The sequence below is a fragment of the Thunnus albacares genome, chromosome 3 (genome assembly GCF_914725855.1).
Source record: "Thunnus albacares chromosome 3, fThuAlb1.1, whole genome shotgun sequence".
Taxonomy (NCBI): domain Eukaryota; kingdom Metazoa; phylum Chordata; class Actinopteri; order Scombriformes; family Scombridae; genus Thunnus; species Thunnus albacares.
Window position 1 is genome coordinate 19,806,107 of NC_058108.1, and position 26,637 is coordinate 19,832,743.

At 41.9% G+C, this 26,637-nt stretch overlaps 1 protein-coding gene across 7 annotated transcripts in view; it reads left to right on the forward strand.

The window, feature by feature from the left end:
* The window catches only part of apbb2b (amyloid beta (A4) precursor protein-binding, family B, member 2b), a 54,532-nt gene that overhangs the window by 23,155 nt on the left and 4,740 nt on the right, over positions 1–26,637 (forward strand). For 3 of the 7 annotated variants that reach the window (XM_044346878.1, XM_044346879.1, XM_044346880.1), the window contains exons 5-17: positions 6,060–6,304; positions 7,319–7,450; positions 8,052–8,123; positions 9,775–9,825; positions 10,929–11,014; positions 11,434–11,494; positions 13,665–13,811; positions 14,506–14,633; positions 18,314–18,428; positions 20,000–20,087; positions 25,414–25,497; positions 25,616–25,731; positions 25,862–26,041. In XM_044346878.1, the coding sequence (XP_044202813.1) occupies positions 6,060–6,304; positions 7,319–7,450; positions 8,052–8,123; positions 9,775–9,825; positions 10,929–11,014; positions 11,434–11,494; positions 13,665–13,811; positions 14,506–14,633; positions 18,314–18,428; positions 20,000–20,087; positions 25,414–25,497; positions 25,616–25,731; positions 25,862–26,041 (1,505 nt within the window). Of the gene's footprint in view, positions 1–6,059; positions 6,305–7,318; positions 7,451–8,051; positions 8,124–9,774; positions 9,826–10,928; positions 11,015–11,433; positions 11,495–13,664; positions 13,812–14,505; positions 14,634–15,948; positions 16,058–17,435; positions 17,442–18,313; positions 18,429–19,999; positions 20,088–25,413; positions 25,498–25,615; positions 25,732–25,861; positions 26,042–26,637 lie in introns of those variants that run through there. The other 4 variants (XM_044346881.1, XM_044346883.1, XM_044346884.1 and 1 more) reach the window with 4 other exon arrangements.

Genomic DNA, 26,637 nt, shown 5'->3' on the forward strand with positions numbered 1-26,637 from the left:
TATCACTTATTATGTACTATTTGTTGTGATGTAGAGTAAGACAGAACTTTGGGATGTTTCTTAACTTTTTACTAAAGTTAAAGGGGACCTATTATGCTTTTCCTTATTTTCAGTCATATATATACAATGTTACAATGTCGGATGTTCATATTAAACGTAGCCAAAGTGTGAAATAGGTAGTAAGTAGAAGTAATCCCTGTGAGCAAAAAGCAACAGCTTCAGACTGCTCTGAATGATCAGTTTCCAATAGTTTTTTTTTCTACTTCTTTATTTCTTTATATTGAAATCCGTTCACTGCTCAGCTACGCTCACATTATGGCGTTTTTTTTTTTTCCATTGTTTTGGGGTTAGTCACGCCAAGCTATGACTTGAGTCAAGCTGGCAAGCTGTGAGTGTTTTCCATTACACAACAGAGCAAAGTAAAATAAGTTCTTTAACTGTTAGAGGTGTGCTGGTCGTCTGCAGCTCCTCATCAAACATCATAATCACTGTGGTTGTTTCTGCTTGTACTATTCCTCCCTGCATATCCCTGCAACTGATCCGCTGAACAAAGAGCTCCAAATATCTCCATATGTTGTTGTGTTGACCGGTTTTTAGTGCTGCTAACGAAGCTATGCTAATTCAGTGAGAAACATGTTTCATTTCCTGTAAATTCTTCACAATTAAAGTCTCACATTATTTAGTCATTGAAAAGCTTTTAATATAAAGCAGCAAAGCAGGAAATGTCGGGTTTGCATCAGTTGTAACGGCTCTCATACAGCTGCCCCTCGGCAGCCTCTGGAAAGCTAGCCATTCAGAACAGAGTGGGCTCATCAGGATGGGGGGCCCTTAAATAGACAGGAGCTAAGACTGCCTGTGAAGAGACATAGGCTGAACTGAAGGGCTGCATAAAGGGCCAGTGTGAGATGAATAAGGAGTTCTTTTGAACTGTAAATCATGCAAAGCTACGCTAGTGGAATCCAAAAATAAAAATATAGAGCTGGAAATGAGCATAATAGGTCCCCTTTAAGAGATTCTTATGAGTCATCAACTCTGTCGTGGGCCTTCACTGTCTTACACTTACTTGCTGCCTACCTCTGCAGAAGGTCTGTTCGAGTCAATGTATTTCTTTGTCAGCATTATGAAAAGAAGAAATCTGGGTGCTCAATTTAATTGGGCTCTTAAAACCCCTCCGCCCTGTCTTTGTTGCAAGACATCCATCTCCTCTAGAGCGGCAGCCCCGACCTCTGACATGAGCTCAGCTGTAAACCATCCTTTCTGAGAGTGGCTCTACTCCGAGTTGTTGAGCTGTTTTTTTCTCCCAGAGTGCTTTTTCTTCTCCTAGCTCTCTGATGACTCATTGTCCCTCACGGGTTTGAGGCTCAGAGCATCTGTGTATTTCATCTCTCTAAAAGTATGATTATCAGCAGCTTGTCCTTCTGAATTCTTGTGTGTTTCACCATTTTTGCTGTGCTCTCCAGTGGTCCGAAACTGAGTCATTATAGGAGAATTTACTTTCCACATGTTCTTTTGTCCTGATTTCCTTTTGCTCGTCTTCGTCTACATTGACATCCCACAGTGATAATTCTCTCATGGGATGGCCTATGTTTTGTGTAGATCAATGTGTGTATTGATGAGCCGTGGAAAGAGGGCAAACGGTCGACATTGGTGGTATTGTAGACTCTAGTTAAGACATATTGTCCTCTGAGGGTTTGCTGAAGAGTCGATTATCATGATTTAGGCATCCTTCATGTTTAGTTGTCCATACGTCCGTGTCCTCCTGTCTGCCTCTCTCTCTCATATTGACAAAGCCGTGTTGTTTTCCCAGGTGTGTGTCAGATTCCTCTGTGGATGTTGTGGGTTAGAGGGCTAGTGCGACACTGCTTTCACACAGAGGAGCCAAAACACACACTCACACACATGCAGAGTTGAGCAAAGTCCCTCACATTCTCACACAGCAACATGCATTGTAACACTTGCAAGAGAACATTAGTTGAATGTAGATGAGTGCAGTACAGCAACTTGTGCTGCCCAAAATGTTTGATATTTCTTCCTCTTACTCAAAAAATCTTTCCACTCTCATTATATCAGGGTCCTCCCCTTTACATTTTTTCAGCATTTATCAGTCCTATTTTTTGTCCCTCTCTGCTGCTCCTCCTCCTCCTCCTTGCTCCTCCACTGGATATGATACTGAATGAAAGATAATCCAGGGGTTGCCAGGACAACCAAAAGAGGCTAAGAGGAAGATGGGAGGGAGGGAGAGAGAGAGAGCGATAAACATATTGAGACAGACATTTGATGAGGATGAGTTTGTCAAATTTTTAGTTTCTTTCCATGTGCCTGTGCAAATACGTGCGTATGTTTGTTTATAGTACAGGAAAAGGGAGGGCAGGCGTACTTGAGCTGTTGATGTTGTTGATGCTCCAGATAGAGGACGGAGAGACAACAGCAAACATAGCTCAGCTGCAAGTGAAACACAACCTCCCTCTCTCCTCTCTCTATCTTTACCTCTCTTGTTTCTGTACCTCTGTCTCCGTTCTCCCTGCCTCTCTGCCTCGATGTGTCTCCGTGTCCCTTTCTCTCCTCTCTCTTTCTCCTCACCCCCTCTCTTGCAGTCCCCCCCCCCCCGCCCCCCCCTCTCTCCTCTCTCTCTCTTTCTTCCTCTCTCTGTCTGGGGTTCTGGCTTTGGTTACAGCATTAGGTTTTGCTGTATGTGAGAGGCAGCTAGCTAACTATGATGCTGGGGAAAGACTACATGCTGGCCATTGTGATTGTCAATTATGAGGGTAGGTGCATCTGTCGGAGTCCACTTGAAACTACACTGTGGGTTTAGAGTTTGAAAGCTGTGTATGTGTGTGTGTGTGTGTGTGAGAGAGAGAGAGAGAGCACTTTGAGTTTCACTATGAATGAAAGGTGCGGTACAAATTAAATATTATTTTATTATTATGATGTGTATTCGTGCGTGTCTTTGCCCACACAGGGATGAAGTTTATCTCTAATGGTAGTGGACTGTTTTCTAAATGTCTGCAATAGGACTCTTTGGTCTACGCATGCTTTATTTGTGGGTGTGTAGTGAGTAGAAGTGTGTTTCAGCCTCACCATGGTGGTGTGCATGTGTGGTGTTGTTTTCCAAAGAGAACATGTGTGTGTGTTTTGCTACAGAAGCTCACTGCTCTCCCCTCCCCCTCTGCTCAACTCTGTTCTGGCATGGAGCTGCATGCTAACTGAGGCTATGACAGGCTAACTGCTACGTAGCTCTGCTATGGCACATTTCTACAAGCTGCATAGGTGCCTGCTTATGTTTAGCCTTAGTGTCATCATGCTAAGACTTTGCATTGTGATTCCCCACTTGCACCAGTGCTTTCAGAGGGTGACATTGCTAACTTCGAAGCATGACATAGCCCCCCGAGCCAAGCCAGCCAGAGCTCTCTCTCTGTTTCTGCCAGTGTCTCTCTCTCCCTCTTTCTTCTTGTGTACGTGCATGCTTTAATCCACATCCAGTGGTCTGTTCATCTCATACTGACACCCATTCTCTGAGTCACCATCTTCCCTCTCACTCATAGCAGACAGAGACACTCAGGTTCTTTCTTTTGTAGTTTTATTGGCTCTGACCTATTTTTTATTTTGCTCATAAAAGACTGCAACTCCCAGAAGGCACTGCTTCACAGCTTCTTGCTCTAAAGCACAGTCTTAAGTCCCAGGGGATGGTGCTTGTGGCAAGAGCGTTTGTGCACATTTTGCTAAGCTTTACGAATGATTTCTGTTGCATTAAATACACTGAAGCTTTAATAACTTATCGGTGCTTGCCTGTCTGTGTGACTCAGTGTGTGTGTGTGTGTGTGTGTGTGTGTGTGTGTGTGTGTCTGTGTCTGAATTCCATCTCAATCCGGACCGACCCAGTCGTCATGATGACATATGGCCTGCTGTCGTGGCGACAAGCCCATGGGCTGTGTTTCATCAGCATGGTCAGCACTTCGAGAACTCTTTGTGCAATTACACACACACACACACACACACTCACACACACACACACTCACACAGCTCCAGCTGACCACGTCAGAGCTTATATCACCTTTATGAGTTGCTACACCACCTAATGCAGTTTCGGATCATCTTTACTACCTCTGCCAGTATGTCAACTTCACACACACAAGATGCTATCACTAGTTGTGTATGTGTGTGTGTGTATGTGTGTGTGGGTCTGACTTATCCTACTTCTGGGGACACATTTTAGATTAAAGACCAGTTAATTGGGGACGGCTTTGGGGAAAAAAGCCATGTCTCCAATTGGTAAAAAGCTGATTTTGGGGTCAGTGGTTAAGGTTAGGGTTGGAGTTATGCAAGTTGTGGTTAGGGTTAGGGTAAGTCTTTAGGAAATGAATGTAAGTCTTTCTAATGTTCCCAAAAGTGACCTAAGTAAACGTGTGTGAGTGTGTGTGTGTGTGTGTGTTTGAGCTTGATTGCTGCAACCTTGAGATGAGATGACATTTAGTACAGAAGTGAGAGAAAGAACAGTGATATAAGTACTCTGATTCCGTCTTCACACAGAGTCTGTGTGAGTGTATGTGTGTCTTAACTGGTAACTGCTGTATTTCCTCCTAAATGTATTGCTGTCAAATAAATTACGGTAACAGCCATCTGCTCTATGTGCTCTTGCTGTGTTCTGTTAGGTACTGGAAAGTTTAAATCTTTATGTTAGTACGTACATACTGAGTTCATTGAATAATGAATCAAACGTTTTTTTTTCTGCTTAAAGTTGTTCTGGTTTCTGAGTCAGTCAAAAACAATGAGGCAATTTGATTTAAGGTTATTATTCCTCATTTTCACATTTCATTTAGTTGTACATGGAGCCATGGACAGTTTTTTGTATAAAGTTTAAATTGTGTAAGTTTCACTGCCATATTTTAAATTCATAAATTAGTAAATTAGAAGAAGAAAGAAGAAAGAAGAAAAATTTATAGTCAAACTCAGAGTGGAGGCCACTGAAGACCAGGAGCCTGTTTCACCAAATTTGCAACATGGCATCATTTCCCTTTTGCTTATTTTGACACGTTTCACTAATCAAAACAAACAGCTTGTGATCCATGCATGAAGATGTGAGAACCTTTTAAAACACACAAACGTATCTACAATTTGCAAGCAACAATCTTTTGTGAAACATGATGCTGCCACTATTTGCACTCTGCATGTAAGCAGTGCTCACTCATCGCTTTGTTGTTATCACTGTTCTGATGTTGAAGTCAGTGGTTTAACTTTCAACATAGAAAGCATTTCTTGTGACGGGGAGTTGTTAATTTCTTGCCCATGTTAATGTGTGTGTGCTGATATAAAAAGCCGAATATTTCAGTCAATATGGCTTGTCGCATCATTACAGACAGCTGGTGGTCCACCCATTTCCTGATTATAAGTCTTGTATTTAGGACATAACTTCTGATTTATGAACTCATTAAACAAACAAACAAGTATCTATAATTGAACATACACCCATGGTCCTTATCGTGATATGAAACTGTATTCCAAGAAGAAGCTAATGAAATTACTTGAAACAGATATAATAAGCCCTCATTTGTGTCATGTGGAATAAATCATATTATGTTTAAATTCTGCTTTTGGCTCAATCATTGGGACTGCATCTGACATCTGTTATACTGTTCTAAATGTGACAGGAATGCTTGGGTCTGTGTGTGTGTGTATATATTTGGAGGAGTGTGATTTCTTTCATTTAAGAATATGACAAAAAAGCTACAGAATGTGCGTGGGTTTGTTACAGAAATATAACACCAGTGCTTAACAAGTTTTTCTCAGTTGTTGTCCAAGGAAAGACATGGGTTGTTAAATAACAGCTGCAGCAGATGTTGGTAATTCCAGTCAGCTGTTGATGTTGCTTAGTATATGAGCTTGGAGGTGTTCACTTCCACTAATTTGATCATATGGAAGAAAAAACAATATTCTATGTTTTGGTGTAGTCACAGAGATGTGTTTATATGCTTTTTCATGTACAGATGTCTGTCAATTTGTCTAATTTCTGCTTATTTTTTTCCGTTTCATATAAATCATCCAAATGTGTGTTTTTCCAACAGATATTTGGAGTGAGCAGTCGTTCCAGACAGACCCTGACCTGCCTCCAGGATGGAAGAAGATCACAGACATGGCTGGTATCTACTACTGGCACATTCCTACAGGCACCACCCAGTGGGAGAGGCCTGCCACCCGCCCTGCACCCTCTGGACAGACAGAGTCCCAGGCCCTGAGTGACCACACAGCCTCAACACCGCGTAAACACTCCCTGGGCTCACTCAGCCCCTCACCCACTCCTGACCAAGAGGTGAGACACAGAATGACAAACACATATTTTAGGTCTCACACATTATGTTTTTGCTGTAACTGTCAGTTGATTTTGGCTACATTTGCAGATGTTCCCATTAAACATAATCACTTCAAAATGTTCAAAGTAATGGTGAAGAGATTTTTTTTGTGGCTCTGGCAGCGGTCAGGCTCAAATTGTGGTTGAAGCTTGAAGACAATCCAGCCACAGAATGAAGAGGAACAGTCGGAAAAATAATGAAGTCACAGACTTGAATTAATACAAAAAGTATTGAAGACAGATTCAGACTGAACCACAAACAAATATTATATAATAGGCAAGTGTGGATGAAATATAACTTATATTGTCTAATGACTTTGCAATTTATTTGAAAATTAAAGTCCTCATTGTCACTCTAGATTGTGTCATAATAATAATTAGCATGAATACAATTGGAAGCTCCTTAATTGTAGGAAAAAATAAAAATGTTCATTTGAAGTCTCTGATGGCCATAAATCAACAAAACAACATACAGCACAGTGTGAATACAAGAGTGGCTGTAATAAAACACAGATGCTGTATGTGGGAAATACATTTTCTTCTTCAGGCAGAATTATAATCTCCATGATTTGAGAAACTTCAACAGTAAGTGCTATTGTGGCACAACCTCAGTATTATTGTTAACAATATAAATCACATTATGTGACACATGATTTTAAACAAATAATTGTGCAACACAGCATAAAATTGTTATGCTCAGGAAAGAAGAACCATGTGTTGCACCTCCACAAGATGTTTCATGACATCTGGAGCAAACTGTGCCTCTTATAATATCACTGTCCAACATTCAGTATTAGTCGTAACAGAGGAAATCAACCATTTCCTTGTTTCCTGAATAGCTGCTAATTTCTATGCTAAGAGTCAATGACAGGTTGCACCAATGAAGACAGATTAAATAAAGCAGTTTCTCATCACTTTTGCTTGCTTGTGTGTGTGTGTGTGTGTGTGTGTGTGTGTGTGTGTGTGTGTGTGTAGTCGTGCCAGGCAGAGGTCTTCTACAGGGCGTCTACTCGCTCGGGCAGTACCACCTCCGACAGCTCAGTGGAGCCTCTCTCAACACACGAACCTAACCTCCCCACATGTGGATTTGTCAACAGCTGTTACTTTGTGAGTAACTGACATGCTCTGTTTTTCTGTGGAAGAATCTCTGTTTTACTGCACTGTCAGTGATAACCTCTACATTTTGTGAGAATTCATTTGAAGCCTCCATGTGTTCATTTCAGAGGGGGAAGTGTTTTTGTCTGATTGTATATATGTTTTATCTAGTCCTGATTAAGATAAGTGGAAGATTGGCAGAAATATGCAACAAGACAGCTGGATCGAGAGATAGAGAGAGAGAGAGGGAGAGAGAGGACCGTCAATATTCCAGTCGAGCAGCAGAATACAGGAATACAAGAACACTGAGTCAATCAATCAGTCAATCATGCGCAATGATGGAGGGAAACAGAGAGAGGAAAGGAGATTGATAGAGAGGAGCATGGTGTAGATAAAATATTGATCCAGATAGAATGGACTGATGTTGACAGATGGACGTGCCAGAATCTTATTCTAGCACGTCCATCTGGAGTATCTGACTGGCAGACTTCTAATGTATTAGCCGGTGACACAGGAGCCAAAATGGCAGACAGACAAACATGTCCTCTGAATTCTTATTATGGAGGCTTAAGTCATTTTTGTATTTTTGTATCCGTCTCTTTCTTTTTTTTAGCCTCGTTCCACATCTCTGCAGGGAGCGCCTGATCAAGAGTGTCGCTCTCAGCATCACGACGATGAGGAGAAGGTGGGACACTTTACAACTTTCCACACCCTGTCCCCTTCCTCACCCACCACTCTTCTAGTTGCTCTTTGGCTCGATAGCCTTGAGCTGTGCCTTTAGTATTTCTTTGTAATTATGTGTAATAGTCAGTGTGTGTGTGTGGTGCAGATAGAAAAAATTGATTCCTGCGACATCTGTATGTGTGTGTATGTTATCATATGCGTTACCTGTATCACATACAGTGCAGTCAGTAAGTATTTGTTTAGGGACACATTTTCATTTGGTTTGGCTTTGTACTCTAGTGCATTGGAGTAGAATAGGAAACAATGACTATCAGGTTAAAGTAATACTTTGCACACTGGGGACAAAGAGTTTTTTGTGCAATAATATTACAATATCATACAATAGGTGTGCAATATAACAAAATGTTTTCGTCACACAATCCACTTGCATATATATTTTTATAATTCTGCGCTGGTGACAGCCGTGGCCAGAAGCATTATGTTTTCAGGTTGTCCATCTGTCTGTCCCATTTTCATGAACGTGATATCTCAGGAACACCAAGAGGGAATTTCATTACATCTGGCACAAACGTCCACTTGGCCTCAAGGATGAGCTGATTAGAATTTTGTGGTCAAAGGTCAAGGTCACTGTGACCTCACAAAACACGTTTTTGGCCATAACTCAAGAATTCATACACGTATTATGGCAAAGTTTTACACAAATGTCAAAGAGGATAAAATAATGAATAATGACACTTTATATCCAAAAGGTCAAAGGTCAACTTCACTGTAACATCATAATGTTTTGCAAAAACACTTTTCTGGCCATTATTTAACACTAAAACTCAGGAACATAAGGGGAGATTGTGACCATATTTCACATTTGGTCGGATACTGAATTGTTGACATTAATCTTGGGTGCCCACCTTGAAACTGTGGTGCTTTTATCAAATTCCTTCAAAGTCTTCACTACAAATATTATGAGTCTGGACAGACACGGATGTAAACTGCAGCTTGACTGTTTGGCAGAGGTATACAACTGCGAGGCCGTATTTCTAGTTATAAATTACTTCTATTTATTTACTACTGTATTTCAATATGTGTTGTTTTTGACTCTTTATTGATTTTTTTTTTTTACCTTTCCTGGTAGTTTTTCTTTTTTATTGGCTTTCTCTCTTACTTATATTGGTACTCTTGTATTTTTGTTATCTCTCAGCTGACTTGATGCCTGACTGGATTTCCAACTGTAATTTTACTTTACTTTCAGAATTAAAGCTGAAAGTTAGCACATCACCATAATAATCATTTCAGATCCAAAGTGTTGGAGTAGAGAGCCAAAACAACAGAAAAATGTCATAATATTTTCTGACTGTTATGTATTTCTTGTATTGTTCATACTCTACTAATCGAGAATCAATAGATTCTCAGTAGTGAGGTGAATGTTCAATAGGAGCAAGAAACATTTGAGGAAAGAAAGAAAAACAAAGCCTTTATTGATGATCTTGGGCTTTTTGTTGGAGAAATGTTTTTGCTGGGTTGCTCCTTATTGTAACAGGCACCAGTGTGGAGTGAGCTAGTTAGCTAACAGCCTTGTTCTGTCTTTCTCCCCTCGCTCCCCTCCCACCCTTGACCCACAACTTTGTGTGTACATGTGTTTTAAACGCCGTATGTAGAAACAGATGTGGAGTGATTTTGGCGGAAAGATTGATAGTGAAGTGTGGAAGGCAAGTATAATGCACTCAGAGAAACACACACAGAGTCACTGTGTCTTGTTCGTGGTCTAACTTTGTCCACTCTTTGAGTGTGTGCATTTATGCATTACATGCTAGAAATTCACTGCCTGGGCAAAAGCATGTGTGGCTGATGCTTCAACATAAATGTAACTGTACCAACCACAGCAGAAACATCTGTTATTTGGCTGCAGCAACACGCTCAACAAGTTGTTTCTTTCTTTACTTACATGGTTTACTCGCTAAAATATTTTCACCTTTCTTCCTGCTGGCACAGATCTGAATGTTCACATACACAAGTTTGTGTACATACTACATGTCACCTTTCTTTCCTTGATACAGCATGCCCCATTACACATAACACACCAACGCCATTTCTCCATCCAGCGAGGCCACTCTGCCTGCACTTGGATGCATGCTGGCATATACTGTGTGGGGTCAAAACATTTACACTTGGTTTCTGCCAGGTTTGTGTCCTTTTAGCCCCTCTCCCACATGCTCTGTAACCAGTGAATGTTATGGTAGATACACAAATCTGTGTCATGTTGGAACAGGAGTCAAAGTGATATTTGCTTAAGTTGCTCAGGCAGTTAGGTTGTTCATGCCCTGGTAAGATTTCTGCCACAGCTCCAACATTCCTGGGAAAGCATGCCATTTCTGGGGAGTTCTTATACACTATATGACAGCGTCAATAAGCAATGCAACCATCTGAATTTTTCTGTAATAGTAGGAAGCTCTCTCATCTGAAAAGCACCACTGCATTCACATGTTATTTTACAGGAAAATTAAAAAGGCAAGCAATAAGAATACATTGATGCTGTGTGAACAATAATATGAATTTGACATCCTCTTGCATTAAAGGTTAAAAACATAAATGTATACATTCAGATCACTTTCAAATACATTACCATGCAACTGTAGAGGAACTAAAAAATAAAAACAAATATTGCAAATAGATGCCAAGTGTATTTTTTAGGCCAGTCATGTCTGCTTGACAAAAGCAGACAATATTACAAATTACATGTGTGAAAGGGGCTTTAAGGTGGATGTCTTTTGGTCATTTTGCTCACTCTGATGATGTCATCTATGTGCACCAGGACCTGCAGGCAGCCACGGTGAACCCAGACCCCAGTCTGAAGGAGTTTGAGGGTGCTACACTTCGCTACGCATCACTCAAGCTAAGGTGAAATACCTGTACACACACAAACCAAACCACCTCTGTGCATTGCACGCTACCAAAGTTGCAAATGTTTAGCAAAAGTGTTTTTCTTTCTCTTTCTTGCTACTCAAATATCCCTCTCTCGCTCTGTCTCTTCCCCAGTATTGTGTGGTTAGTTTCTCTAATCTTGTGCTCAATCAGTGTCCGACTTAAATGATATCAGACAAAGCAGGAAGTTAGTCCTTACACTCAGGAAATGGCTCCGTGTTATTAGTGTAATGACTGCCTGTTGCCATGGTAAATTCACACAGGACAGGGACCTTGTTAACAAAGCAGCTATTTGTTGCAACAATAATTAAACACTGCTAATCTTATAATCTTATAAAAACATCATGTGTTCCATATTTTATAAACCTTTTTCTTTTTTTTTAAACAATTTTCAGGAACCGTCCAACAGTGGAAGAAGAAGAGTCCAGCAGTATCAACAGTGATCCAGAAGCAAAGGTAAGAAGCCTTTTCCTAAACCGGACTTCAGTTCAGAACCTGCCGAGTCATAAATCACCTCTGATTATTGTAGATACAGTACAGTAACAGTACCTTTTAAAAATTTGAGAATGGTTTACGCTACAGCTTGCAATAACAATACTTAACAGTGCTTAAAATACACTTTGGAATATTTTTTTATGTGTCAGACCAGCAAAAAACCAATAAATATGGTTCTGTGGCTGGAAGAATAGCTCAACTTGTGGAAAATATGTATACTGATCCTAAATGCTGTTAAATAAACAAAACTTGGCAACCCACATCTGAATATAAAGTGTGTTAAGGTGATGATGTTTTTGAATCTGTTTCTCACTCTGAAAATGAGGATTTTTATTTTAGTGATATCTTTGCCAGACTCTGAAGTAACATACTTCAGTCTTGTATTTATGTGATATCTAACCTAACTTTTAAACACTGCAGATTATAATCACCATCTGCAGCACACATGGTGTTGAAATGATTTTTTTTGTTTTTGTCTGTTGATGTCAGCCTGTTTGTTTACCAGTGGTATTTATGTTGATCATGTTATGTCAAAACAATACTGCCACAGAGTGGTGAGACTAAGAAGTACAGTTCCATGCAGCACATTGGTGCATTAATTATCAAGGCCTCTTAAACATCCAAACATAAAGATTCAAATGAGACATTTAAGCTTTTTTAATCAATGAGTCAAGCTCAATAAAACATTAGTCAGGCGCCCATTCGGCTGATATCAGCAAATGTCAGCGCAAGGTATAAATTCAATTTAGAATTGAACTAATTGCACTGAGAAATAAGTGAATTATTTATTAGACATGATACAGAGTCATTGCATTCTGTCAGAAACCACAGCGGATGGCAGCAAGGCTGAAATACGTTCCAAGGTGTGTATGTGTGGTGTTTCCACGGATGGCTGAATAGATCTAAAGCATTGCAGATTAGAGTTTAAAGCCAACACTCATCTTGATGATGTGGTGCTGATTTGGCTGTCTAGAGTCTGTTTCCCTCTGTGTGTTTGTCTGGCAGAAATTTACAATCCTTAGCAACAGTGACATTGTGATGAATACCAGACACAAACACAGACCTACAGTCAGGGCATCTGGTACGGTATTACACTCTGACACGCACACACGCAAACAGCCTGCTGCAGTATCTGCCACTCACATAAATGAACCTGGATTTATTATTGTTATCTAAAATCCAAGCACACCTAATAAGGACAAATATTTATGGTTATTTACAGACGATTTCTACTGCATTAGGTCATTGTTATGCACAAAGAACACATCAGGATGAGCTCAGGTTTTATAGTTTACATTAAATAAATTAAGGCCGCACAGTTTGTTTGCCATGTAGCTGCTACCACCTACTGGTCTTGATCAGCAACACAACTTACAACAGACTCCTTGCAGTAGGGAGGGAGGCACTGTGTGAGAAGTCTGTGTACGCATGTTCACACAAGTGTGTGGATCCATGTTTATTGTGAGAGTGAGCTAGACACTCGTCAGCTTCCAGTCAGCAGTATGAATCCCCACATAGAAGACATCATGTTATGTCTGGCTGTGGATAACTTTAAACTGTGTGTGTGAACATAAATTCAAAAAGGGCAATAAGCAGATAGATCTATTTTTTTTTAACAATACATGCGCACATACAATGCATGTATACTTCCTCTATGCATGCAACAGCATCTGTTTGATCCACATATGAACAAATTTTCCCCCAACAAACTATGATCCCATTAGTTTGTAGGATAGTGACTCACTATATTTACTGTCTGTCTCCTTTGTCTCTGTCCGTCTGGCCTCTTTCATCATGGCTCTCTGTTGTCTGCAAAGTACTTTCAGAATGGTCTGCTGAGGTCAAATGAATACTTGATGAGGACAGATGGATGGGTCTCTCTCCTCTCTTTGTCTCTTTTTATCTACCAAGATGCATTTTTGTCTTCATCTGTTTATTTTTTCATCCTTGTGAAATTCAAATTGTTTGGCTTTACCCCCAAAATCTTTCCAGTTCAAAACCCCCTGTGTGTCATTTTGGCCTTTAAGCCTTAATAGAGCCTTAAAGCAAAAACCTACTTGTCAGTTTACTAAAAGTCTTTAAGTAATGTGCTGTATACATAAAAGTATCCTCACTTTTTGGTGTCTTTCAGTGTTTTGCTGTACGATCTCTGGGATGGGTGGAGATGGCTGAGGAGGACTTGGCTCCGGGGAAGAGCAGCGTTGCTGTTAACAACTGCATCCGACAGCTATCCTACTGCAAGAATGACATCCGGGACACCGTCGGCATCTGGGGAGAGGTGAGTAAGAGATTACAGCGATGTTGTGTTATTCTGGAAGTGAGGAGTTCATAGTTGTTGGAAGTGAAGGGTTTGGAAAGGAGGAGTGCTTGTACAGAGTTAAGAAGATGAATAATAGGTGAGGGCGGAGCAAAGAAAAGAGCAACAGAAATTAGCTGGGGTAACAGTCTCCTGAAATATGTTTCAAAAGATGGAGGGAGGTGGGAGGAATGAAGAGAGAAAAGTAGAGCGATGTTATGAAGCCTCCTCCTCTCTCTGCGGTGGTTGTGTTTAATGTGAAGCGACAGAACAGAGAGAGAGAGAGCTTCATCCCTCTTTCAATAACCTTTCATCTCCCACCCCCTCTTTTTGGGGTTTGATAATTTATTTAGATGCCTTCAAAGTCAGAGGACACATGCAGACTCACACACGCATTATACCTGCACACGTGGGCACATATACTGTATAAGAAAGTAACATAAAGCACCTGACCTTTAAAAGGATCACTTTTATGCAACATCTTCAGCTGCAGGAAATGAGGATTGCATGTTTCTGTGATGAGATTTGAAGGACCTCTGTCTGTGTGTGTGTGTGTGTGTGTGTGTGTGTGTGTGTGTGTGTGTGTGTGTGTGTGTGTGTGTGTGTGTGTGTGTGTGTGTGTGTGTGTGTGTGTGTGTGTGTGTGTGTGTGTGTGTGTGTGCATGTGTTGGTCTAGGGGAAGGACATGTACCTGGTGCTGGAGAATAATATGTTAAACCTTGTCGACCCCATGGACCGCAGTGTGCTTCATTCTCAGCCAATCGCAAGCATCCGGGTGTGGGGTGTTGGCCGGGACAATGGCAGGTTAGTCGCTGTGGCAACCCACACTCCTTTTATTGTTTTCAAAATTGATTAATTTCCTTTTTGTGTCTGATTGATCGATTGTGAGTGTGCACGATGTCATGTTGTGGTTTTCTCAGAAAGCATACTGTGCTCTGTATCTCTGTAATAAAAAAAGTTCTGAGTGATTCCAGCGTTAAATATTGATCATTCAGGTCATGACTCATTGAGGTCATTGTTCTGCAATTATTCAGTTGTTTAGGTTTAAATTCTTCAATTATTACATAAGTTATGTGTGTAAATGAAATCAATGGTGCATCACACACACACACACTCAGTAAAAGGTCAGGGTAACAATTGAGGGCACCAGGCGGGTGGTGTGGTGACAGGCAGAAGAGAAGAGTTAATGATTGATGATGAAGGGATGCTAATGAAAGATTAATTCATCAGTACAAAGGAGAGGATGAAAGGCAAGAATGGCCTTTATTCTCTTTCATCACAAATCCCCACCTGACTATCTGTCCCTCACTTTCACCTAAGCTTAGCTCAGCACAGCGAGGTCCACTAAAGACAAATTCACTTTGTCACTGTGCTTCTAGGTTTTGGCAGCTTCTTAGGTTTGATGTTCCAAAAATGTAAGAAATGTGAAGGAAAAACAAAAAGCAAACGAGAGTCACAAACCTTTCCTGGATACATGAAGGTCAAAATTAAACTTTAAACCAACACAATGTGGTGGTGGTGCTGCTGCTGCTGGATGACCAGCAGAGGGCGCTGTGCAGCGCTGCTGCATGCACACAAAGATACCGAATGTAGGTTATCACCATCAGGCACAGTCGGGTGATGGGGATTGGAGAGGTTGGTAGCTGCTTTCGAGCTGGCACGTGCCTGCACACACACACACACACACTCACACCTACATAGTAGCACGAGTGCACTCAGGGAAAAGGGGAAGGCTAAAAGCTCTTGGCATATGCAGAACTGCAGAATTCTGTTGCCTCAGGGATCTCTCTCCCTCTATCTTTATAACACACACACACACACACATACACACACACACATGCATGGGTGTATGTTACAGTATATTTACAACTATTAGGATCATCCTGCCAGATAAAACAAACGTGTGTTTTCTGCTTACTTAACCTTAATTTCTGCCATCCACATCAACATATAGTGGGAGAGACAGAGCAGTGGGAATACAGCAGAGGGAGGAGGAGAGGAGATGGTTATAGAGAGGGAAAGGGAGGGGAGAGGGGGAGGTTGGCAGGGGAAAGGGAGAGGGGGATGAGCCTGACAGAGGGGGAGGTATGGTTAGTGCTCACAGGGTGTGGAGCGGACAGGTTGAGGAGTGTGTACTTGCATGCAGCATCACCAGGAATAGATGGTGTGAGTGCCTAAAGACGCTCCCGTGCACAGGATTACCTGCTAAAATAGGAGAACAAACCACTGTGAGTATATTTATATAAATTTCTCCATCACTTCTGCTTTTTTTTTTTTCATTATTAAAGAGGAGACAAGAGTGATGAGGCCTCAGTCTGTAGGGGATGTCGCTGAGCACATAGTTTGTGGGTTTGATTTTTACAACCAGTGTGAGGTGTTCACGAGGTGTTCATGTCACAATTTTATAGGAGCTCAGGTGGCCTGTAAAATATCTGATGTCTGAGTGTGTTTATTGGTTTGCATGTGGATGACTAAATTAGGGTAGCACTGCTGATAGATTACCTGATAAATTACTTGCTTTAATCTGAATCTCTTTTTTTTGAGAATCTCTGAACTGAGTGCACAGCTGTTCAACACATTTTCTTTATCATAGGAAACGGGCATCAAAAATTCACTCACAAGCTCATCTTTTAAATATTTATTTTTATTTTTTTTTTAAATACAATTTTCCTGTTATTTTACTTCCTTGTTGGTAGTCAGACTAGTCAGTTTGAAGATATGAGCTGCTGTGGAATTTGAAACCTGGTTGGAGCAGGGATTTTTTTCTTTTATCTCTTTCTCTCTCACACACACTCTTGTACCCTTGCAAATGATTGGAGTGGTTGTGTCAGTACAGGAACAATACCCCAGTGCCTCCTACTCTCTCCCATGTGCCACGAAACTCATTATCACCACAGAGTACAAGATTCCCACAGCAACCTTGACATTTTCAGGGGCATTCCCCCCATCCTCTCCCCCTTCCTCTCTTTCTTCTGACTTTTATCTTTACAACTCATCTGGGTTTTTCATTCTGCCCTCATCTTTACGCTTTTATCTTTATCATGTACATTGTTGCAGTTCACTTCCAATTTCCCTCTCCCAGTATTTAACTTTTTTTTCTCTCATTATATTCGTCACGCTTCCCACTCACTCTCTCAGTAACTTCTTTATTTATGTGGCTCTTAGAAACTCCCAGCCTATTTCCTTTATTTCCTTTAAGAAACACAAACCATCAGCAGCCAATTAAAGCTAATTACTCCCACGTAGAACATCACTGTCCCAGTGTTCACCCCTTCTCTCTTTTCCCTTTTACCGTATTCATTTTCTGTCCATTATTCATATTTGACTTCAAGGTTAAGTATGCATGAAAATTACCTGCAGTGCTGCTTTGACCTGTTCTACACCCCTTCAACCCACACACACACACACACACACACACACACACGTTTCCAATACTACTATTAAGGCTTTTTTCTAGAGGAGGTGACAGAAGGACTGAATGTTTATCTTTATGTTAATTCTGTGTTTGCCACTTTTTCCTGTTGTCCCCAGTAGGGGGTTAATCTGATGGATTTTTTGTCTCTTTTCTAACTGTTTTCCTTTCTTCCCTGGCTTCCTTGGACACAGAGAGAGGTAAACACATTCCTTCCTTTCATCCCCCCCCGACCCTCCTACGGTATCTCTCCATCATTTTTGTCATTCCTTATTGTTTAATTTCCTCTGCGTCTCATTTTTATGCTCTTCAAAGTGACTCTCTATGTACTGTACCGCTGTGCGCACACACTTAGAGACGTAGGAAATGAAGGTGACCTCCTCTGTCTTTCTCTGTCTACAAGCATTTTTTTTTTTGAAGTATGCACAATAGGAATGTTTTGTGGAAAGTTTTCCTGAGGGGCTGGGCTCTGAAATCTTGTTAACTCTCAGGCCCGTGTTTCCTGTTGCATTGCATGGCATATTGAAGGGCACAGCTTGAAGGAAGTTATTTAGTTTTTGTGCATTTCTGAATGACGTAAATCGACATGTGTGCGTGTCCTGGTTGGCTGGTTTAATTTGGTGCAGCTGTATTTCTTCTGCAGAGTGTTTTATGTTACGTCCTCATTCCTCAGTCCCTCCTTTTCTCTTTTCCGTCTTCTTTTCATTCCTTCTATTCAGCGGTGTTAAATTGTTTTCGGCTTCAGTGGGCCCAGGGGAAAGTTCTTCCCCCACTGTCACTCTATTCAACTCCCTCTTGCATCACGCTGCTCTATTGATCTCTGGGGTCCATCGACCTGAGTGTGTGTATGTGTGTGTGTGTCCTGTAGTCATCAGACTGATAAAGGTCAGTTCATCTCTCATCTGTCTCCAAGTGCTGTCAGTCTAAAAAAACTGGACACATACACACATCATCATTTATCTTTCTTGTCTCCAGGTAGAACCAAAAATAGTCCAACAAACCCTCCTCTAGTCTTCACCCCCGTTGTCAGTCTCCTCCTCTTAATCCTGTGTTTTTTTTTTTTCGTTTTTAGGGACTTTGCATATGTGGCACGGGATAAAAACACAAGGATCCTGAAATGTCATGTGTTCCGCTGTGACACGCCAGCCAAAGCCATCGCCACCAGCCTGCATGAGATCTGCTCCCGGGTAAGTGGTTCAGGCTGGGGGAGTGTCCAGACACAAGGCCAAGTTAGGATTTGGCATGTAGACTCAGATGAATTCCAAACCAGACAGACACTTGATGGAAAAAATGTTGCTCTTAGCAAACAAGCAGTCTGGGAGAGATGAAAATTTAGTGCTGATGTCATGACCACAATTAATTGTAAAAACAAACTGCACTAAAATACCAAGAAACAAAAGAATATATCACCCACTCCCAAAGCAAAAAACAACACATTTATACTGAACATTTACTTGCGCTTATCCTGTGTGGTGCCTGAGAAAAAAATATATTCACACAACTACAAATTGAAATGCCCAACTTCAACAGTGCTTGTATTGTTTCATCATCTTTACTATTCCACTTTCTAGGCACACATTTTTATCTTTGCACAGGGTATCTGCAGTCCTCAAAAAGTCCAAAAACAAGATTAAACTCCCTACATAGTTATCAGAGTGCTTTCTCTGCACTGCATGTCCGCTCTTGGATGAATACAGATGAATGCAAACAGGGTTAGCAGGACAGTATTCAAACCACGTTTTTATTGTGTCGGTTTAATTTACTAAACTCACTCTGAATTAATGGGCTTTTGCTTTTGCAGTTGTCCTAATAAAACAACATTTATAGCTTTAGAACTTTGATTTCATTTTGGAAACGGAATAAAAATGCTTACATTATTTATGTAGACTCATAATTTGGTGTGGAATCCAATTATAGGTAAACTTTTATAATGTCTTTTAAAGTGTTTAAGTCTTCAAAAGTTTCTTTCTGGTCCCCACAGATGCCCTGTTCCGACTATTAAGTTGAAAATGTCATTTGTTAGAGGGGGGAAAAAGAGAGGAGATGGAGCCATTTGTCCTTCATATTAATATTAAATGTCCCACATTTTACAGTCAGCCTATATTATAGAACATCGAGTCTTTCTAATACAGACTTGTCACAGATAAAAGGATAAATAAGAAAAGAGAGAATTGGTCACAGCAGGATTTGCTGAGATGCAGAATTGCTGTGACAAACTCTCTGATTAAGGACATGTATAATTTATATGTGGTGTTGGTTTGTGTGTGTGTGTGTGTGTGTGTGTGTGTGTGTGTGTGTGTGTGTGTGTAAGTGATTTTGCATGTCTTCATCTGTCTGGTTCTGCATTTGTACATATGTGTTTCTCCCTGTGAGTTGTACTGCAGGAAAGGCTTGTACCCTGCTTTGCAAAGAGGAGTGTGACCTGGTTAATGCATACATGTGTGTGTTTGTGCACCCCAGGTGAAATTGGGAGACGGTATGACAGTATCAGGGGTGATGCTGTTCTAGGTTTTCTGAGCTCCTTTGTTTTGACTCTTTCATCTTTTTTTTTTTCTCCCTCATCCTCTTTCACTTTCACACATCTTTCTCTTTGTCTCTTTGCCCTCCTCCCCTGTGTCTTTGCCACGGTATACTAATTCTGCTCTGTTTTTACACGCCATTTCCTCATACTCTCTATCTGTGTGTCTGCTTTTGTGACCCCCGCCCTCCATCTCTTTCTTCACCCCCCCCCCCCCCACTCTCTTTCTCTCTCCTCCAGATAATGACGGAGCGAAAGAATGCCAAAGCAATGGCAGGAGGCTCTCTCCACGACAGAATGCAGGCAGGACTAGATCTCCCTTTGCAAGGTAGGCTTCATACATATAGTATCTCACTCAGCGTGTGTGTGTGTGTGTCTGTGAGAGGATAATGAATATGAGAGTTGTTATGCATCAATTGACACATGTCAGTCATCACTTCTGTTGGACGCTGCTTACATTCAAAGTGGTCCTTTGCGAGAGCGCAACATCCCCAAAAATAACTGTGTTTTGGGTACAGGGTTGTCTTGGCTAATGCTCCAAAATCAGAACAAGGTTGGAACAGGAGCATCAATGCAGTTTGATTCCTAAATAAGTAGTTCAAGTTTTGGTACACAGTTTTGGAGCCATTAAAATCAATGGATGTATTTCAAAAGATCCATATCTGTCACTTTGGATAGGTTTTAACAGCAGTTTACAGTTCACAGTTTTATTGGTTATTGGTCCAGTGCAAAGGCATAATGTGCCTATGTTCATTATTTGACTCATTTTATCAAATTTACAGAATAGGTGTGGAGGGAGTTGCTCAATTTTTAAGTTAAAGTTGAAGTAAATTTATTTGTATAGCACTTTTCATACAGTGGTTGTAATTAAAAATAAGGAAAACGTTAAACGACATTAAATAAGTAAATAAATAGTCAGTCAAATGGGAAAAGTCGCCAGCTAAGGGATGTTGGTGGTAGCAAGACAAACTTTCTTATACTCTGGAGAGACAAAGAGATAGGAATGCTAAAAGATGTATTTTTAAACGCACAGCTGTTTCTTTAAAAAAAAAAAAAAAAAGGAACGTTGGTGTGCATCTTTGACTGGTTCTGTCATACAGTCATAAACTTGATAACAACAAGCAGGGTCCAACATAACTGCTGGCCCAGGTCCAGTAAAAGTTTATGCAGGCTAATCAGAGTCATGGGTAAGTCCCTTTCAACAAAGTCTTCCCTGCAGTAGCATCTTTCATCATACTCATTCTATTATCGTATAGGTTTCACCCCATAAGAGCCGTCGCCGTTGGGTTTATCCCCATGCGCATGTGCAGTCGTGAAGATTTCTGTCATGCCATTGTGCCCCACTTTTGCCCCTCTCAGGTCCGCATCTCTGGTATATCAGACCGGCTTGACCTGAGATCTGCTCCCATTTTTTTTTCTTCAATGTTGGATGCAGTCACCTGTGAAGAAAGAAGATACGTCTTTGATTCAGCACCTTGCTGAAGTGGTCTGCCTTTGTCCCAACTGTGAAAGAGCTACATAATGCCTTTCCAACCTCCATGCTTGCTGCGCTGTCTCGGTCATGAGCACACCAGGATAGCTCTCACCCCCTGTGCCGCGTGCGCCTTCTGTGTTCGCCTGCCCAGACTTTGCGGTGCTGCGAATGGAAGGCTATGGATACGGCAGCTGGGCTGACCGTGCAAGTTTCACGGTTGAAGAAGCACTGGACATTTTTGACCGACCCGGCCCAGGAGGTGTGCACGATGCTAGGCACGAGTCCGATGACTCAGCTCCCTCAATCGCTGGCACTCCCCCCCGGCTCTCCCCTCTCTTTAATGCTCTACCTGGAGTTTGACGGTGAGAAGGAGGCCCTGCATGTGCAGCTGTCTCCCACCTCGCCATGGCCTGCCAGGCACCTGCCTGCCAGCATCCCCATGCCGTCTTACAGGGAGACGTCTATGTCCTGGAACCAATGTCCAGGCGCCTCTCAATGTGGCTGTGCTTCTCCATGCTTCGGTCCTTCATCGACGCAACGTTTTCTGACCCCGGAAAGCTGAAGGCACCAGTTGCTTGTTATAATCCCTTTACCAGGAGATACAGAGCATGGGTTTCCTGCCATCCCACTGCTAGAAGAGAGTCTAGCCATCATTTGCTGCCAAAAGCAACATTCTTCAGCAGGCGCAAACCTACGCTGCCTTTTCCTTGTGATCGAGTCACCGACCGCCTCACTGACTGCACTCGTCAGTGTGCCACCCAGACAGCAGCAGCTATTAATAACATTGTGTTGCTGTCCTCCACTGTCTCCACCATGGCTGCACAGCCCAGAACATTTCCTCTGGAGCGACGGACATCGGGAAAGCGATGACAGCTGTCCTGACCCTCTCCACATTGACGCAGGCCAAGATCATGGTGCGGCTGACAGTGCTGCAACGCAACATGTGGCGCCACATGTCCCAGCGCTCAGAACAGATCAGCCCCCAACGGGCTCTTTGGGCCACTCCTTCAGAGCGCCAACACTCACCTCCTTCCCTCCAGTGAGATCTGACATATTGAAAACACCTCGCATTCTGTTGACGGGGGTTCCCCATCAGGAGCGCTGCGTCACTCGTTTCACTGTACAGAGATACAAACTGCCTGGAGCTGTCCACAGTGGTGAAAGTGCTGAAACACTTCGCACCATCGCTGACAGACAAGCATGTGGTGGTACGGACAGACAACATGACAACAGCGGCAAATATACATAGCCAGGGCAGTGTTCAATCAGCTTCAACACTTTTCCCCTGGTCTCCCTGATTCCTCGCCTTTCTAGCGCACATTCAGGAGCAGAGTTTCACAGGCATTCTGGTGGCCTCAGGATACACAAGCGTGTCATGGTTCCTGACTATGATACAGCTGCTACTGGGGAAGCCATGACAACTCCCGTGGCGCAGGGACGTGCTCTCACAGCTTGATGGCTCAATCCTACACTTCTTCCCAGTGATAGGCCAGCAGTTATGGGCATGGCCCCTGAACGGGAGCACAGCCACTCTATGGCTGAATCCCATGTTCATGCCCAAAGTCATAACCAGGTCTTTTTAGATCAAGAGATATTTCCCTGGAAGGTTTCTTCCCTCCTCCTCACAGGAGTGAAAGAGAAGAAACGTCACATTGACTCTGCCTGGTGGGCGTGTTGTCTCACTATGTGGCACACACTCAGACAGACACAACAGCTGTTTGTACATTACAGGGAGCATTCACAAGGGAAGCCCCCGACAAAAAAGCACTTGGCCCACTGGCTGTGTGACGCTATCACACAGGCATATGTCGCAGTTGGGGAAGACCCCCACCAGGCGTCCTCCACAGCTCTTCTCAGAGGAACAGCAGTGGCAGACATTTGTGCAGCAGCATCATGGGCTTCACTGTGTCGGTTTTTTTCGGTTCTACCTGCGACATGTCTGAGTCCTCTCTGACTCATTCAGTATTGAACATGCTCGACTATCGGAGACACACTGTCAGCTCTGGGCACGTTGCGCACACACAATCATCTTGGTAGAGAGCCATTATATGTGCTACAAGCTGGCATATACTGAAACTCTCTTTAAACTTATTTGTACAGGTCTCTGGGACTGCCACAGTGCATAACTGTGGTCCCTTTATGCATCCAACACAAGTTCATTGTGTGTGAAATGTGTGTCTGTGCACTAGCAGTGTGCACCTGCACGTGCAATGGGGTATCCTCTTCTACACACGTCATTGGGGATTGATGAACTGTTTCGCCCTTTCGTCCCTGCTCTGCTTGCGTTTGGGACTCTTTCTCTATGTGATTCTCTCTCACAGCAGCAGGTGTGTCATGTGAATGGAGTATAATGCTTCACTCTGACCATTCACACAGGGCCTAGAACAGAGTTGGGCCATGGCACAGCTTATGTGTTTTTATGTTATTGTGCCCTGCACTTATGGAGTTGTGAAATGGTGTGTGTTAGATGCTTGTAGACCACATCCAGTTTCACCCTTAGAGGGCGAAGTCTGTATGATAATAGAACATTGGTTACATGCTGTAATCCAGATTCTATGAGTATTGGTGTAGCCCTCTAAGGTCCAGGCCCCACTGCTCCACCAACATCAGCTGAAGAAAAAGCTGGCTCATTTTGGAGCAGATCTCTGGTCAAACCAGTCTGATATACTGGAGATGCGGATGTAAGAGCTGCAATCGTGTGGGGCACAATGGCACGAAAGAAATCTTCACGACTGGGATAAACCCAATAGCTCATAGAATCTGGGTTACAGTGCATAACCAACATTGTCATACTTACCCGTACTCAAAAAAATGTCCGTGAAAGAAACATATGAGGCTACGAAAAGAAAGAGGGGCTTTCTACTTTGTTACCCTGGTGAGGAGAGAATGGGAGTTTTGCTTCTCTGTCTCTCTCCTCTGCTCTCTGTATGTGCCAGTATGCAGGAGGGCGGGGCTGAGCTACACACACACACACACAGAGCAGACAGCAAAGTACAGAGTCCACAGTGGAGAATGAAACGGACTTGAGGTTTTAATTTACTCAAGTCAACTACGACTGCTCGCTGCTGTAGGTGCAACAAAATCCAGCAGTAAGGTCTTCCATTTCCAGCAGTCGATTCCTGCTCTCCTCGCATCTGCAGCTGCTATATTTAACAGACGTGATGCTAATAGTGAACTGTTATGAACAAGCTCAAAACAGACGTTCACTGTATGTAACTGCGTTGACTAAGTATCTTAAAATAAGTTGAATTCTTGTAGACTTAAGGCTGACCCTCCTCTCTGCCAGCAGTACCTACAGCAGTGAGTCTCTGACCAGCAGCAGCAGAGGGAGAACAGAGGAGAGGATGAATGATGGCACAGAGATGTTAACCAGTTTATTGTTATTGAGTTTATTATCAAGGTCATCCATACCTCGTTGAAATGTCATCATCATAAATTCTCTTCTCTTCTCCCTATCTATTCCATACTGTCTGGCTTTACACAAAATAAGGAGAAACCTACATTTATACATCATTCATTTGCTGATCCAATATGTGCCTAATTTTATATTTTGCATATTTGTTTAATAAATAAACATTACATATCCATAAATAAAGGAAAACAACCAAATCTAAAGTGAGCTTCACTGTTTCATGTATTATGTATACGATGAATAAATCACCAAAATTATGGAAAAAAGAGTTATTTTCATTTTTTGGCTGCTGGGCCAGTGAAAATATACAAGGGGGCAGTAAAACTCTGATCTCTCTGTCGGGGAGACACAATGATTGGCTGCGCTCTATGTCGCACTATGTCATTTATATACACACAAATGATTGGACAAGATTCAGCAACAGCCAAGCAGACTGACAACTATCCAGCCTGCTGCTGACAGCTTGCCAAATCTAACAGCTGCATTGTCTGTCTCTGCCTAAAATAATAAAAATGATAAACTTTTCAAACATGAAAAACAGGAGATTAAGCGTGAATGTATGATTACGGTCTACTTAGTAAACATTGTTCAGTCAAAATCCCCCAACAAATCTTTTTGTTGTGACATTTAAATATAATAGAAGCCAGTGACACTAAGGTGAATATCCAGCTCTTGGGGAAACTCTGTAAATGTGTATTGTTAATTGTTCATATAAATGTTTATTCTTATGAAGACATATTAAATGAATATGTGGTGGCTTCTCCCCAGCAGAGTTTCCCACACCAAAGACAGAACTGGTTCAGAAGTTTCAGGTGCTCTATCTTGGGATGTTGCCTGTGGCCAGACCAATAGGTGAGTTTGACACCTACACTGTAATGAGATGCAAAGTACATGATTTAGATTAATGCTGATAGTGTAACTTCAGGCATGATTTAATTGTTTTTGGGGGTTTTTTAACCCTTTTTTCCAGGCATGGACATACTGAATGGAGCCATAGACAGTCTAATTGGTTCTTCCAACAGAGAAGACTGGACTCCAGTAGCCCTCAATGTGGCTGATGCTACTGTCACCATCAGCAAGGAGAAGGTGTCTTATGATGTCTTATTAATGTGTTATTTCTGTTTTGGTTAAATCCTAAAAAATATATTTAAATTTTACATGTATGTACTGTACATTGTCTGTAACTTACTTGTCACACTTTAATGTTTCTGACCAGGATGAAGAGGAAGTGCTGGTGGAGTGTCGCGTGCGTTTCCTGTCTTTCATGGGTGTCGGGCATGACGTGCACACATTTGCCTTCATCATGGATGCTGGTGGCCATCGTTTCGACTGTCACGTCTTCTGGTGTGAGCCCAATGCTGGGAATGTGTCCGAGGCTGTACAGGCAGCCTGTATGGTGAGTCACACAATACACAATACAACGCAATAGTCTGGTGCAGAGCTGACAACACAACTCAAATACTCTGAGCCAACTCCGACTACGTTAGTTTAAATGAATGTAACAACAGTGCACATTGATGCATGCTCGAATTTCAAATTACAGTTGAAGTGTAGTGTGGAGTTGTTAATGAGGCTGTGGGAAATGGAGCGTGCATAGTTTTAATTTAACCATGAATACTAATATAATTTGAAATTTATTTTGTAGAAATGAAGTACTTTGGTCTTTAGACTGATGGGAAATTATAAAGTAAACAAGTCTACTACACTCATTCTGTGGATAAAAACATTGAGTGTCTTGTCTTTTTTTTTTTTGTCTTCAGCTATAATGAAGAATTGCATTCAGGACGTGTGTGCGTTCACCTCAGAATTACAAAGTTATCAAGCATAAAACACAAATGACTTTATATGCATTGCCTTACTATAACCAGCTAGCCTTGAATTAAAGTCACTGTATTGGGCCTTGTTTAAAAGGTTCCCTTATTCTTAACCTGCAGTGCGGAACTTTTACATATAAATGAACGTCTGTTACGTTCAAGCCCTTGCCAAGCGAGT